The following is a 16,343-nucleotide window of genomic DNA, read 5'->3' as shown; positions in this document are numbered from 1 at the left end:
CGATCTGCATGAGCTGAGTTTCTCATCAGGGGGAGGAGAGGATGGTGGTGGCGTGACAGTTAGGCGAGACTACTGCCAACCAGCAAACCACTGGTTTTGAGCCGCGCTCGTGGCGCCAAAACTGGGTATTTTTAACGAGATGTCGGGACGTTTTCCCAGGCGAGTTTGTGGTGACAAAACAGGATATTCTGAGCCAAAACATGATCGTTTCCTAACCCAAACCAATTGGTTTGTGTGCCTAAACCTAAAAGAGGCTGAGGATGCCAACTTTTCCCAGTGCCACAGCAATCCTCAGCCTCATGCTTCCTCACATAAAACTGATTCCTGTGAGCTCCACAGTCAGGTATTCAGATTTTAACTCGGTAAAAAACGGCATCTGATCACTTCTCAGCACTGGCAGATAAAGTGAGCTGAGGTCAGGAGAGCAGAAAGCACACAGGACCCATCATCCAATGTTTCTGATGGTGTTCTATCGGGACTGAAGATCTTTGGCCTGTGTGTTGTGAAACTTGATGTATCTCCGGCGTAAGGAAATAACATAAAACCGTGGACTAACATGTTCTTCCGAATGGTCCCTGAACCCAACACAGGCGTCACAGTTGATATGTCGCTGCATCATGGCGGCTGTCAACTAAACCACAGTAGATGTCGTGTTTTTCAAGATGAATGCACATTTTCCTGTTGAAGTGAAAGACAAACCAGCGTCTCATCAGTGTGAGTTCACAGCGATGAAAAGGGTGAAGCTCAAGAGTCGTCACAGCTAAGAACACACTAAACTGGATGAGCTGCAGGACAAAGTGGAGTCTGGATGACCAACAGGCAGCTTTCACAGACCTCACTCTGCAGGCAGGTTTCACGCTGAGCGATCCAACAGCTACGACGCTAAAACCTCGTTTGAAGTTACAGGTATACAGATTTACCTCTGTGGCCTTAATGAGGCTCGGCAACATCACCTGAAATCAGTGTGAAGATCTCTGAACAACAGGCACAAAACCATGTTATGAATCTGAGTAATACAGTACAGTAGTATTGTAGCTTCAAACTATTTTAGTCATTCAACAGCTAAAACTGAAAAAACATGCTCAGTTTAACATCTTCACATCAAAATATGTGAAATTCTAAATGGATAAAAATATTATTTGTGGCATTGGTTGTCTCCTTCCTGTTCTGTTTCCGTCGTGTTGAAGCTGAAACTATTTTCCAACCACTTTTTCACTTTAATTTTGTCTGCTTCACTGAAATCTTTTTTCTGTCTTCCTCTTCTGCAACTCCAGCTGGAGTCTCTTGAATATTAATGCAACAATGACGTCTGAACCTCCAAATACTCTGTGACTTATATTAGGCCGGTTAGAGATTCAGTGTTGGTTTTTGGGTTTCTAGTCCAGCCTAAACTTCAGAGTTATTTGATTCTATGAAATCCCTCCAACCAAAGAGCATTTATTTGCAAAATGATAATTTTTTTCCTTTGCAATAATATGCAAACTGTAAAACAGACAGCAGAGGCCCTGAGCTGTGTCTAAATGACTGCGTTCCAGCTAATCTCGACCCCTGTCCATGAAACTAATTTAAACGGAGGAATTAGTGCAGATAATTGAAGCTACGATCGTGCATCACTTTTCCCAACAACGCTGACAAATGCTGCAAACTGAAGAGAAGGCATTTAACAAGCAGCTGTGATGAAGAGACCTCGCAGAGAAACTGCACTGAGACCCAATTAACAACGTTAAAGTTTTTCACCTGACGAACGGCTTTAAGTGCAGCAGGATTTACAGCAGAGCAGCTTCAGGTAGGAACCGCTGCCAACTCACACAGCAAATGTGAGTGACTTCAGCCTTCTGCTGCTCTGGACTGACGACACTGATGGTCTCTACTATAAAAAGCCGCCGGGCTCCTCTGAAGTCAGCCTGACATCCAGTCGGCCTGTCTGAGAGCTGGGCAGCGACAGGCATTAGCACACAGATAAATAAAAGAGAAGCAGAGACGTTCAAAGGCGACTCAATGCCTCCTCTCATCCAGCCATGAATAAACCAGAGCGACTCCTCTGCTCTGCCCACGCGCATGCATGCAAACACCAACACACACATGTGCGCACGCGCACACACACGCACTGCTGAGTCACACTGGGCGTAGGTGGACAGTCCGGTCCCCACAGGTACACACAAATCTTTTAGAAAAGCAATGGGAGAAGTCTAACATGAAAACATCTCACCGAGGTGCTTCACACGCACAGAATGACCCCAATGAGACACCGTACAGAGAGATTTTTTCCCAATTATCTCTTTAAAAGTCAGAAGTGAGACGCTCGTGCTTCAGTCAGACGCTGGAGCTCAAGTTCAGTTTGCCAAGTTTTTATCAAATTTAACTGTAGAAGCTTAATTTCATCAGCTGAACAAACTAAATGTTCTGAATGTTTGCAAACTGACTGTATTTCATCATTTACTTATATACTCTGCTGTTATTGTAATTATGAGTCTAATGAGAGACGAGGACAGGAGGGGAGACGTCAGCACAGCCTGGTCCACCTAAAGCTGGAGGACTGCGTTTGTGAGGACGTTATCCACGCGTGGACGCCGCTCTGTGCGCCCCCATGTCTGTTTTTTACGAGCTCCATCACTCGCTCTTTCAGAGAACAGTACTCTGAAGCAGGAGGGAAAGGCCATTTTCTGGAGACTACTTTCAGCGGCAGATTAATCTACAGGGTTGTGTCTGACCTTCTTGTGCGCGCTGAAGATCCTCCGGAACGAGTCTGGGTTCTTCTCGGCCGGCTTGCCCTGAGGCGGCCTTCTGGGAGCCCCGGCCAACACTCTGAGGCTGTCCTCCGAGAAGTCCAGGACGTCTGCAGACGAACAGCACAAAGCTTCAGTGAGTGAGGATGAACTGAAATCTTCTACGCTGCGATTGTGTGTGTTATGTTTCAGTGGTTCGGCCTCGTTTAGACGGCCGGCTGCTCAGGACGACCTCAGATAACACGTGTTTTGTTATGCAGTTTGGGCATCACGCTCTGTGTGTGTGTGTGTGTGTGTGTGTGTGTGTGTGTGTGTGTGGGAGGATGGGTTCGCGGTGTATGCTGGCATGAGGGTGAAACCAAAGTACGGTATGCTGTTATGGTGTGGGCGCTCTGAGTTTATATGTCAACATCACACAAAGCAAATGGCCTCTAGACTCGGCGCTACGCAAAATGTAAATAAAAACAGAGTTAAATCACTTGTAAACGACAGAAGCTAAGTTTCATTATTCTCAGTGTTCCAAAAACAAAACTTCTTCACCTTTCAAACAGCTCGGCAGGCCCGCTGGAGTACAAAGTTAAGTTAAACAAATGGACACTGGGACGCAGCCGTGCACTGAGAATAAAGGGAAATGTAGCTCATAAATATTTGATCAGTTTGTGTTGTGAGGAAAGAAATGATTCACTTTAAAGTGTCTCTGACTGATGGCAGGAAGTATTTCAAAACTCCATGAAGTCACATTAAAGCCCAGCAGCTAATCAGCGTCCGAACACACAAACAAACGGAGGTGACAGTTTTACTTCCTGTCTCTGTCTGTGACGCATCGAGCTCGATCAGAACATTCGTCTTATTAACGTTAGCTTAAAATAGCTAACAGTTACATCGGGGGTTAGCTTTATCGAGCTCTGGCTTGAAAACGTCTTTGTCAGGGGCATTTCTGACTTGAGCGACTGAAGGCGTGCCATTGGCTGGCTTACTGCTCCCCCGTAGGAGATGTTGGTACAGACCCAACGAATCGATGATGGATTCATTGCTGCCTGTTTACAATCAATTTCAGCGATTTTTAGCTGTTTCAGCCATATTTGCATTGCACGTGTGTCAGAAAGGATCAGCAATGATCACATTCTGCTTTGTTTTACAAAGAGTTCAACTCGCAACCCTGCTGCACATCAACCTGTTTCAGTGTGTGTGTGTGTGTGTGTGTGTGTGTGTGTGTGTGTGTGTGCGTGTGTGTGTGTGCGTTAACCTGTTCGTATCCTGCTTTCCTGCCTCTCAGAGTTCTTCTTGTACTCCTTGGCTGCCGGTGGTTCCTGGACCTCCAGCTTCTCGAAGGGGTCTGGCGGGTCCTGGTCTGGCATTTCTTCCATGGTAACCGCCGGGGTTCCCCTGGCGGCAGCAGCGGCAGCCTTCTTGGCCCTCCTCCTCTCTTTGGAGCCGCTGTCGTCGTCGTCGTCAGCGCCATCGCTGTCACTCATGTCATCAAAGCCGAAGTATTTAATCTTGTAACTGGACCCGCTGTCTGTGTTGTCTGTGCTGTTGTCCTCCTGATGGACGTCTGCGTCTTCGAAACCGAACAGGTCCAGCTTGCTGTCCTTCTTTGACTTGGTCTGCCTCAACCTGAGGCGAGAACAGGCACACATGGAGAAAACACGGCTTACACCCTGCAGTCGTGGACAAGACAAACCTCGCTGATGAATTTCAAGACTTAATAAGAATCCACTTTTACAACTGCGCGCTCAGGAGGCGTCCTGCAGTCAGTCTTCACACCTGTCGAGTTCGTTTCGGAGTTTCCAACTGCAGGCTTCAGTAAAGTGTGTTCAACATGAGCTGACATGAAAGAGCAACCTGCCGAATATGAATGAATACTTTCACGAGACTCTTCCCTGTTGAGGAAACTAATCTGTTCATTTCCACGAAGGCAATGAAAGCCGGCTTAATTAAAATTTGGTTTCTCGCAGCATTTCAAAAATGCAGAGGCCGCCCTGTCACAGACAGGCGCAGCCTCACTTTGATGTGTGACTTTCACCCAGAGAAAAGGAGTGTGAATTTATTGTCCTTGGCAGAATGAGACCGAAACGAAACGCCACTTTAACCTGGAACCTCATGCTGAGAAATGAAAATATGCAAAAGGTGTAAAAAGCGTGAAATGAAAACCTTCGAAAATACTTTTCACAGAATGATGAACTGTCCCTGAGCAAACACACGAAGCCCGTTCCATCAAGTCTTTCAGTGCAGCCATTCAGCACATTCATAGTATTTGAGGAGAAGAATGAAATGTGCTTCAACCTACGATGATGTTTTGGTCCCCCCCCCCCCCCCCCCCCGCCCCCCCAGTCTGAGTCGCTTTAAGGTTGTTAAAATCATGATTCCACACCGTCTGACACACACCTTTACGTTCTCTATCAGCTCTTCACTGAAGCCATGTGATGTTTCCTCTGAGTGAAATATTCAGACCCGAGACTTCACATCTTTTACGGCATCAACTAGTGGAAATTTTCCAGATGTTTTGTTTAACATTTAGGACTAATTTGCAAATAACTGGCATTTTCTTTGGAAAAACTGGCCTCCAGCAGAAGAGAAATATGTTTCTCAACCTTGGACAGCAAAAACATCTCACACCAGGTCCACTTGGCCGCTGAGCTTTCAATCATACAACACTGACTTCAGAATCATTCCAGAACAGCGACTGAAAAGCTTTAATGGCGACTGCGGCCTCTGATGGATGCGTCATACTTCCAGAAGCGCAGACATACTTTTCGGTTACGTGTCAAAATTTAACGTGACTAAAAAAACAAGTATTTGAGAAGAGGCCCGGTGCTGCCACCTTGTGTAGTTCTACCTTGTGTTCTGTTGCTCCGCCTTCTTCCGCTGCCATCCCGCCTCTCCCAGCTCCGTCGTGCTGCCAGACCCAGCAGTACTGCTACCACTAGAGGGTGCCGCATCACCGCTAAAGTCCTCCACTCCTCGGTCCTGGATGGTGACGTTACACATGGACATGGAAGACGGGTGCAGCACTGTGTAGTCCCTCGCCCTGCCCCGCCCCCCTCCACCACCTGTCGTCTTATTACTGCTGTTGGATGTGGATCTGGGAAGGTCTGTGCCAAAGCCAGCGCTGGCGGAGCCGCTGGAGTCCGAGGCTTTGCCAGAGCCCTGTTTGTTAGGCCTCCTGTACGTCCGACAGTTCGAGTTTCTTATAAGTGATGAGGAGGAGGATGTCTGGGAGCAGTCCGACGTCTCGACAAGGAAGTCCGAGTCGCCCCCCAGGTCCTCGCTCTCGCTGGGGCTCTGGAGTCGTGTAGGAGAGGGGGGCTTCTCACGCTGCATCTGCCCTACGTCGAAGCTGCCCATAGTGACGCCCACTGAAGCCCAAGAGAGCGTGGGGGCGGGGTTACGAGGTTCCAGGCTGGGCGAGGGCGGACGGAGACCCATGATGGCATCCCAGGAGTCGTAGGTGGACTCTGCCTCGGACCCTGTCTTCAGGGTGGTGGTCTGCGCCAGAGGCTTCTTATCGCTCTCCGAAGCGTTCTGGTACCACGAGTAGCTGTGCTGGTTCTCCGACAACGAGGAGCTCTGCTGGGACTTTCCTGTGGGAGACAGGAAAGAGTCAGAGCTGCCGAACATGAACTCCTGGGATCAAGTGTGTGTATGTGTTTATTAAAGGAACCTAATATTCAACATAAGTAAACGATGCACTATTCCACACCTAAATGTTCAAATGTCAGAAAACACTGAAAAACAGCCATCATAAGTTTCCAGAGTCCAAGATATCGTCTTCAAAAGTCTGATCAACAGTCAAAAACTCAAAGATATTCAATGATCTGTTATCAATGATCTGTTTTCCAGTCTTTTCCCCTTCTTCTACAGTTCGTTCAGGCTGAAGAACGCAGCCTGCAGAGCGGTATCTGCTTCAACCATCAAACAGCGCCGTGCCCACGGTGGTTACACCTCACACACACACACACACACACACACACACACACACACACACACACACACACACACACACACACACAGCGACTGCACCATTTCAAAAAGCACCTTCACACGTGAAAACAGGTCACACACACACACACACACACACACACACACACACACACACACACACACACACACACACACACACACACACACACACACACACACACACACACCTGGGACTGCTGCCGTCTAACGCTCATGTTCCAGTTTATTTCTTGGAGAAACCCACCTGGACCCCCCCACCCCCCCCACCCAGACCATGTGCACCCCAGGCCCATTTCTGCCCTCACAGACAACAAACACGTGACCGCGCCGGACTCGTTACTCTGAGCAAAGACAGGAAATCGCTTGATCGTGCAACATCAAAGAATATCTGATTGTGTAAAAGAGCGGTGGTTTTTCTGAAGGCTGTGACGTCGGAGTGTGAGTGCAGCAAAACCATAAACACACCATGTTTTTGTTGTTCATGAACGAGGGAATTTCCCCATTTGTCGACTGCTCTGTGCAGGTGAACAGATACAGCTGATCAGCACTTCAGTGGAAAGATCGATTTGGGTTCCTCTGAACTGTCCCAAACTTCTCCACGTCTACCTTTTTAGCCGCCTCTCATATCCAGAAAGGACGGCGACATGAGGAGGAGGCTTTCAGGCCTCGTTCAAGGACACACTGGCACCAGTTTGTGATGATTTAGCTGTTCGCTGATATGCTTCCCTTTCAGAACCTTGACAATTAGTCCCATCCTAAAAATCCTCCTATGCAGCCACAGACATCAGGGCAGACATGAGCATTCAACATTAACACCAGCCTGATGCTGACAGTAAAACTGATTCCTCTATGAACCCCCAACGATGACAAAGCTCTACACCAGAGAGGGTACAAGTGGGCTTTGGAGTATCTGAGCATCCCATTAATCCAGCCTGTGTCTGCACATGTTGACGTCACACCCTCACACACCGTAAGCTCGTATCTTGATTTTCAGAAAACAAAGGGCTTGGGTTTGTTCTGAATTAATATGCTTTTCTGAATCAACTGCAAAACACGCCGCGATTAAGAGGCTTTCAATTCCTCTTCAGATTATTCAGAGCAGATCGGGGGCTGTTATGTGCGACACTCACAGGGTAACATCAAGCCCCGTCGGCTCCAAAATCAGCTGCGCTCCTCATGATAATGAATGAAGATTCAGACAAAACCATCAGAAAACAGTATCCTGAAGCTTTTCCAAATCCAGTTTTAGCCTTTAAATAATGTGATGAATAAACACAATTCTAGTGTGAATTACGTCACCCTTCAGTTGAAATGAGCAGACTGAAATAAGAGTGGGGGGGGGGGGACACCTTCAGAACATGCACAGGTGACCGTTTGTGTGCCAGACGAGATGAGACTAGATGTCAGGGTGTGTCCCAGCTCGTGTGTGTTCGCAGTAAAATGCACATCACACACTGGTCGGGTTGATAAATCAGTAAACCCAACGCATCCATCATAACAACGCCACGTTCAAAGTTTGCTAACCGCTCCGCTCTGAGCAGATAACCGCTGCCGCTCATGGCCGTCACTGCTTCCTTAACAATTTGATTAATCATTTAAATATCAAAAGTCCAAAAACCTGAGCGTCGAGTCTTGTCCTTCAAATGAAGCGAACAGCTTATCTCTTGAGTTCAGCCTTTCACTGCGATGACCTTCCTGATACAGGCCTGAAGCTCTTGTTTGTGCCGTGCCTCAGTTATGCACTGCTGCACTTCTTTTAAAATGCTGTATTTTTCTTGATTTCATGCATCTTATACCTGTTTTCATGTTCATTCTGTGTTTTAATGTGAAGAATCTGATGCATGCACGATTGCTATTAGCAATGTTTTACTCTTTTACAGCTGAATTTCTCTACCTCCACCTGAGAAACGACGCTGAACTCGAGGAAAAGCCACTTTGGTTGTCTTCACCCTGATGCACGTCAGCCTGGCGTATCATTAACCGCCAGCTTCTGTCTATTTTGTGTTACTCTCTGCTTCTCTCTCAGTCTCTCTGTATCAGGAGATGGTTCTGACGGCTGGAGTACGAGAAGCAAACCATTCAACGCGAACGCAGAACATGGTATACAAAACAATTTGACCAAATTAACTTTGAAACTTCATGTGCAATTTTAGATTCTGAAATCCAGACTCAGATTTGCCAAAACAAAACTCAAATTCACGTTTCCTGACGCAGAACGGCCACAGACTGGAAGCACTCAGTGTACAACGACTGACAAACGACGGCTGCAAAATAAACTTGTCGCTTAATTGGAGCATTGCTCTTAATCATAGTTTTGTAGATTAAGCCTGACAGCAGATAGGAGCAACAATGCTGTCATGCTCCACACCTTCAGAATATGTGTGATTATAATACACAGCAGAAATGCTCGCATTGGTTTTTTTTTCCTGGTATTTACAGTTAAGTCACGTTGATTTCTGACGTCTCAAAATTTTCCTGAATGCAAACAAGAATGTGAAAGCAGCAGTCGTCAGCTCTTCAATGTTTGCATTCTTTATCAAAAGAGCTATTTGGTCAAGGATTTTGTCACATTTACTGAGTCAACATGGCCAGCCTCAGTAAGCAGATAACGCGGCTGTTCATGGCAGCGTTTCAGCTGAACTTCGGTGTCACGCTGGCTTCCCTTCACTGAGGCTCAGTGTCCTGACGCTGTGGAAACGTCATCCTGAGCCGAGCCGAGCGCTCGCTGAGGGACAGCTTGCCGTTCAGGGACAGTTGGAGTGGCTCGCGTCTCTGGCAGGTGGCCAGCAGTGGTCACGGAAAGCTGAGGGCAAGTCACGCTGAATGCGATCATACTGACAACGACTGAATGTGAGGGAAAGAACAGTGAAAATGACAGAAAAACAGTGAAAATGATTTCTCTGAAGCCGTTCGGCCAAAACTGAAAATCACTCAAATCTAAACACAAACCACAAGCAGCATCGAGCGTTCTCGCTAAAACGATTTCACACACAGCTGCACAACACGCAGCATTGGCCTTCATACGTGTTCAGTGTGCTACGACGCCTGTCTGCTGCTCTGATCGAGCTCAGAGAAAACTGCAGAAGTTTCATGATCTTTAGCTTCAAATGGCCTCACGTGAAGACAAATGCAAAGTCCACTGGTGCATTTAGTGATACCCAGAATCCAGTTAGCATCTGTGCTGATTCCACTGCAAGATTAACAACACAGTATTTTTATTCTGTGCCCCAAGTATCGTGTTTGCTCAACATGAGACTCAGGACGCCATCCAACTGAGCCATCGCATCTGTCCATCTAAATTCATGTCAATCCCTTCGAATGAGAGCCGGCACTCATCACATCCTGGCCAGATGTGTTTCTATTCTGACAAAAAAAACCTGAAAGAGAGGCTAACCTTTTCAGACCTGACTGAAGCCACTCAGAGCTGGTTTCTGCTTCATCAACAGCTTCAGTGAGATGTTTTAATATCACCGTTATATCCAAAGACATCAAAAACAAAGTGAGGAACAGCTCAAACTGCTCTTTTTCAGCCCCTTCAGTAACCACCCAGTGAGACTGCACCGCCGTTTTGTGCTTTGAACAGGAATCGATGAGCCGCTGCAGTAAAACAGCAGCTGTCGTAAAGGGCTTTGCTTCGTCATCCACTGTTCCTTCTATAGAGGTCTAAAGTGAATATCTCTGAGGTTTTTTTTACTTCTGGTAACATTAAATTAGTACTGCAGAGCCACTACTTTGAAATCCAGTCACCTCTCATGGGCATCCGTCAATAATTTGACAATTTATAGATTAAGCAATTACATTAGCCAATTGATTATCAATCATGAACAAACACTGATGCAGTCCTAGTCCGGATCTGCCCATAAAGGGAAGATCTGGCTTTAAGGTTTCAAATGTTGTGTATTACCTATGCTAGCAGTGCTGCTGTTGAAGAACCGAGCTGTATCCTCCAGCACTTGGGGCTGGTTCCTGTCATTGGCCAGCCATGACACCCCTCTAGCAGACGCCAAAGAGTGGGATCCTCCCTGGAGGCTGGACCTGCTCCCCGTGTCCAAAGAGATGCCCGGCCTTTCTGCTTGAGGAGGCTCCGCTGAGGCCGGCTTGGCGGGCGACGACTTGCTGCCGCTGCGGGATGACACCGGCTTGGATTCCTCATCGCTGTCGAATCCAAACGGATCCTCCAGGCCGTCTCCGGACGGACGGGGCCTCTTGTAAACCCCCAGGACAGAGTCATTCTTGGGGCCACCGATGCGCTTGGAACCAACCTTGGCCTTGTAGGTGGTGTCACCCCATTTGGTACTAAGGGTGCCTCTCTTGGTGGACAGAACCTCATCAAACTTGGACGTGCCCTCTCCTCCCTTGCGGCTGTAGGTTTTACCGAATCTGGATGTCATTGTTGCATCTGGGTCATATTCTCTGGGACAAGAGGACAACGAACAGAATGAACACTACCTCATTTCAGAGTCTGTAAGAACAGTTTTTGTGAGCATCTTGATGTGATTTCCTCGATTTGCCTCTTTCACAGTATTACTCAAAAACTATATGTCAAGTTTTTATTTAAATTTGAAACCTGACCAGCAGTAGTCTGTGTCAGTAATATTCAGCGATCAGATGATTCGAGTTAAGGACTTCCACAGTTATGGATTTTACAAATATTAGTCCAGAAGAGATAAATTAATAACTACAATAATTAATTGGTTCATTATCATCACTGTCGTAATGTAAAATTCACAATCATGTTAGCATGTTATGAGAAGTGTAGCTAACACTCGGTGTGAGAAATACTAGCTTGAGTACTTCTCAGCCAGCTGGTTTGACAAAACAAGGCTAACGTTAGCTTGCCAGCGAGCTAACTCTGGTAGGATGCTAGCTGAAGAATTAAGAGACACAAACAAAACCGCAAACCCCACCGGTGAAGGTGATAAAAATTAAGCAGTGCACCAGTGCAACACGAGGTGAGATACGTGTTACGTACTAATATAACACACGTCCCGAAGTTACTATAAACGTTAGCTCGAGTTTTAGCCGTTAGCATTAGCAAAATGCTCAACAGAGCAGACAGGAGCCGTCACTCTGGCAAACTGCTAGCTTGAAGCTAATGGCTAACAATAACTACAAACTGACATCGTGTCGTGCCATAACCAAAAACAAAATCAATCACAGGCCATATTCTACTGGTAAGTGAACATTGACTGATATCCATATTTCCACTTACTTGGTGAGCTAAAGGGCCGATCCGCAAAAAACACACTCCAGACCCGAAACGGCCGTTAAACTCGCACAGGACCGGGCCTGCTTCCCTGATTCAAGCTGCCCTGCACAGTATAAACAAGGCCGAACAGACGCACTTAGCGGCAAATTAGCGGGTTCGAAACACAATAGAGAGAACCGCAGACCCAGACCGTTAAGAAGAGATGCAGTTTATAACCCCATCGAACGAAATCAGCTCCTATTTTCCACCTAAATCATACTCGATTGTTTCCTCCGGGTTGCGACGAAGGCTTCCATTGGACTCCCTCGCTGCGTCAAGTCACAGGAGATAGAAGAACTACCCGAAAGTTGGGTAACTGATCCTACAAAATAAAAGTATACATTGACCAAACGGAAAGAATATTTTAGCTAAACCTTGTGGGCTTAGACTTTTTAACGTATATACCAAAGGATATTAGCAAGCGGTGGATTTATTAGAGACCTTCTCATCTACATATTATTACATTTCACGTTGAAACAATATTTTGTTTTGGTTTTGGCAGGGTGGTTTTTTGTTGGTTTGTTTTTATACTTATAACCGGAATTGCTCATATATAGCATTTCGACCTTCACACTAGTGGTTTCATCAATCTTATCATTACAAATGCCGCGTTCAGGAGCTCCCATTAAACTCGTAAAAAGCTACATTTCAAATGACAACCAACATGAAAAAAAAAACGTTCAGCTAAACAAAATGAACAATTCCAAAATAAAGACAAAGTTTATTGCATTACTGTAGTGTTTGTTTTTATTTATTTACTGGGAGCATACTGATGAAAATCTAAAATTTATTTGATTGTGTGTGTGAGTGTGCGTGTGTTTGTGTCTGACCTCCAACATTTATTGAAAAAACAAAATTCCAACCTTCATCAGGTATTAAACTTAAAATGTGCAACAACATGTTTATACTACAGCCCCAGTTTGAAGAGCCACTGATAAAAAATAGAATGATGAATGATGGTAGATGATGGAGCTGCTTATTAGCGGTATATGATGGTTACACGACAGGAGGACAGGATGTCTAAAGGTCTCACAGCAGACAGGACAGCAGAAAACCTCCTCTGACCTGGAGGCCATTTTTGAATATTTTATTATTGTATTTGTGGAGTCAGCTGCTGGTGACAGTAATCCAGATTTCCCAGCATTCCCTCCTGAAGCTGTCTTGTGGTGTTCATTGGAAGGAGGCTAAACAGTCTGTATTTCCTGGTTTGTTTGAGGTGAATCACACTATGGAGCTGTGAAGGATCTCAGCATCCTGAGTCCTGCATGTGGTTAGGTTTAGGAAACAAAAGCACACTGGTTCTGATTACGCAAATTGTGGTTTTGGTTGAATATTAATAATGTAAACAGGTTGTGCCTCATGCCTCAAGTTATTGTTAACAATATTTACCCAAGATCAGGCACTGCGGGAAACAAATGAAACACACTGTCACTGAACACTACACTGATGTGTTCAGTGTCAACATGATCTGGGAAGCGGTTTGTGATTACAAAACGTAGTTGCTTAAGCAAATCAGACATATATAACATGTCCCTCTGTTGTCAAATTTCTACCTTAAATTGTTATGAAGTCAAACCTGCACCTGTACCCAATTTCTCTGTGTCTTTGTGGTGGATTCAATAAAATGTGACAGATGCATAAAATGCTCTAAATGGTTCAAACCAAAGCAAAGATGCATTTGTATGATTTGAGAATGTTTTAACTTGGAAAACTTGCAGTCAGCTCTGGAGACGAATGAGAGAAATAACTGGACCACCTGGTCAAAGTCTGAGCTGTCAAACGCCATCAGAGACTGCTGTTACTGAATGACTGAATGAGCCACAGCTCTGTTTTCTCATGCAGCAGTTGCACTGATCCTCAGAGTGACCTCTATTCCAATCTCTGCGCTCTCTGAAAGATTTGTAGCACAATCAAAAAGCAATCATTTGTTGAAAAATGTGTCTCTGTCTCCTTGTTTTTGAGGAGAGATGAGGACACCAGAGCTGGATGGCTGGTGCACAGGACCTGAAATGATCCCAGTGCTTGTTGACATGCACCCTGCTATGGCTGTCTGTTTCTTCAGGGCAGTCAGGTCACCTTGGAATCAAGCCTCTCTTCTTCAAACCTCAAAAACCTGTTACTGCGGAGCTCTAAGCCTGGCTCAAATCCCTGCGTGGCATGCTGCAGCCCCTGTGCCAGCATCAGCCGCCCTGCCAGCCAATGCTCTGATGTTACTGTACCATGAGGAGTTTCATATTCTCACAATAAAGAGCAGATCTGTTTTTTTCACAAGGATGCAGAAGCTCCATGAGCAGGCGTTGGTTGTTGAGAACCTGGCAGAGCCTCGAGGTGGCACATGGAGTGTTTAGGCATCATACGGTTTTGAAGAATAGACTGGCACAGAGGCTGGCATCGGCGCTTTCTTTAAAAACAATTAGGCCTTTGACATTCAGCAGATAGCAGCTGTAGGATCAACTCTGGCAGAGACGGAGACGATGGAAGCCAAATGACCCACCACCCCAATCTACTCACTTTTTTGGAGCCGATGGTTCTGACAGGAGTGGGGGGCACTTTACTTTGTGTACTGCAGAAAAGATGTTTTTCTTTATCTTGTGCACCAGAAAAGTCAGTTTGAGTTTTTCAGTTGTGGTTAATTATGCAAACATGAGCAAACGCTGAGTCCACCAGTCTGTTAATTGCCACAGTCCACAAAGGCAAAGGTGAAAAAACAGACCAGTATCCCTAAAAATAACATCCAAAAATTATCCAAGATTTACACTGAAGTCCAGTGTGGCTGGATCTAATGTGACCGTACCTTTAGATCTGAGCTACTGCCAAACAAGAAGGTCATACAAACCTCTACATTAACGTCGACAGTTTTTAAATTCCTGCTTCACAGTATCAGTATATGCACATGGCAGCTGTGGTACGGCCAAGGTTAGGGCAACAGTGTGAGGGCAAACTGTGGTTAAAGTATAGTTTGGGTTAGGCTCCTGAAACACCTGGTTCAGGTTCAGAAACCAAAAGCCTTGGTTAAGGTCAGGGGTGGACTGTGGATCCAGTTAATAAAAATGTGAACATCAATCGCAGGCTTGCAGCAGAATGAGCCATCCACACATCACACCATGTAGGACACATAGGCACCGGACAATGACTGCTGTCCCTGAAGTGGACGACCACAGATGGACGAAAATGCTTTAGGACAAATCCAGCACTGATGTCTTCACAAGCCAAATCCACAGCATCACCGAGACTGATCGAGATATAAAATGACGTTTTTAAACACAAAAACAGCTGACAGACGTTTCAGGACGTCCTGTGCTGTGATTTTTGTCTTTCACCACTAGGTGTCAGCGCTCACTCATACTCTATCTGCTATCTAGCGCATCTTCTCCCTTTCTCTTCTGTTTTCCTTCTTTTTCTCGCCTTCCTCTCTTTTCATGTCTTGTGATGTCTTTCTGGTTTGATCGTCTCTTCTCATCCTTTTTCTTCTTCCCATTCCCGCTGGTTGTTCTATGTATTCTAGGAAGTGACCTCAGACCTCTTCATCTTTATTCTCTTCTCTGTATCTTTACTTATCAGCTCTTGGTGTGAACAACAGATGCACAGCCAGGCAGATATTACACTATCAGACTTACAGGCAGACAGAGGGGAAGGTGTGTGTTTTGGATGGATTTGATGCAGCAGTGCAGACGTTTGTGCTGGAGTTAAACATGGACATTTTATCTGTGTGAGCATGTGTGTACAGACAGGTTGAATATACAGCAACTGAATAACATGGAGAAATAAAGCTGATAAATGATTCAAATGTCAATGTTCTTAACCTGTTTCCTCCCAGCTACCAGTCACTATCTCTGTGTGGGCTAAGCTGCAACCTGGGAAATAGATCCATATACTGAAGTGAACGAATGCATCCCCTGTGTACATGTGAGTGAACATCCCACCAGAGTGCCCTTGAGCAAGACAAAGACTCCCCACTTGCTGCACTTCAGCTGAACTGTGACTGTGGAAGGAAGCACTGCATTTACCATCATCCTTTTCGAGGACAGTGAGAGGGAAAAAGCTTGAACTCCGCTCATGGATTGGTTGGAAATCTCAGTCATCACTGAGCGGTAAGAATGTGAGGACATATATCCTGCCTTCAAAATAAAAGCATAAATGTATCAACGACAAACGATAGTTTACGAAATAAAATGCAATTCAAATACATTTTTTGAGGTCAATTTATTTATTTATTTATTTATTTATTAATGGATAACTTTACCACAAACCACTGAAACAAAACTCACAAAATCACCTGTAGGCTAATACACCTGGTCATAACCTGATGCCCCTCTCTTGCTTTAGCTCGCAGCCTGTGGAACCTGGTTAGCTTAGCCCTACTTTAGCATAAAGACTGAAAGTAGCCTTACAGCTAGCCTGACTGT

The 16,343-nt window shown here is 45.6% G+C and overlaps 1 protein-coding gene across 1 annotated transcript in view; it reads right to left on the bottom strand.

The window, feature by feature from the left end:
- The window catches only part of waplb (WAPL cohesin release factor b), a 25,289-nt gene extending 13,069 nt beyond the window's left edge, over positions 1-12,220 (bottom strand). Inside the window, exons 1-5 of the mRNA XM_070989915.1 lie at positions 11,902-12,220; positions 10,594-11,102; positions 5,566-6,310; positions 3,973-4,343; positions 2,712-2,836 (exon numbers count right to left, since the gene is read on the bottom strand). Coding sequence (XP_070846016.1) covers positions 2,712-2,836; positions 3,973-4,343; positions 5,566-6,310; positions 10,594-11,080 — 1,728 coding nt within the window. The 5' untranslated portion in view covers positions 11,081-11,102; positions 11,902-12,220. The remainder of the gene's footprint in view (positions 1-2,711; positions 2,837-3,972; positions 4,344-5,565; positions 6,311-10,593; positions 11,103-11,901) is intronic.
- Between the last annotated feature and the right edge of the window lie 4,123 nt (positions 12,221-16,343).

This window comes from Chaetodon trifascialis, chromosome 21, assembly GCF_039877785.1.
Source record: "Chaetodon trifascialis isolate fChaTrf1 chromosome 21, fChaTrf1.hap1, whole genome shotgun sequence".
In the NCBI taxonomy this organism is placed as follows: Eukaryota; Metazoa; Chordata; class Actinopteri; order Chaetodontiformes; family Chaetodontidae; genus Chaetodon; species Chaetodon trifascialis.
Note: the sequence above shows the minus strand (reverse complement) of the source record. Positions and strands in the feature narration are given on the sequence as shown.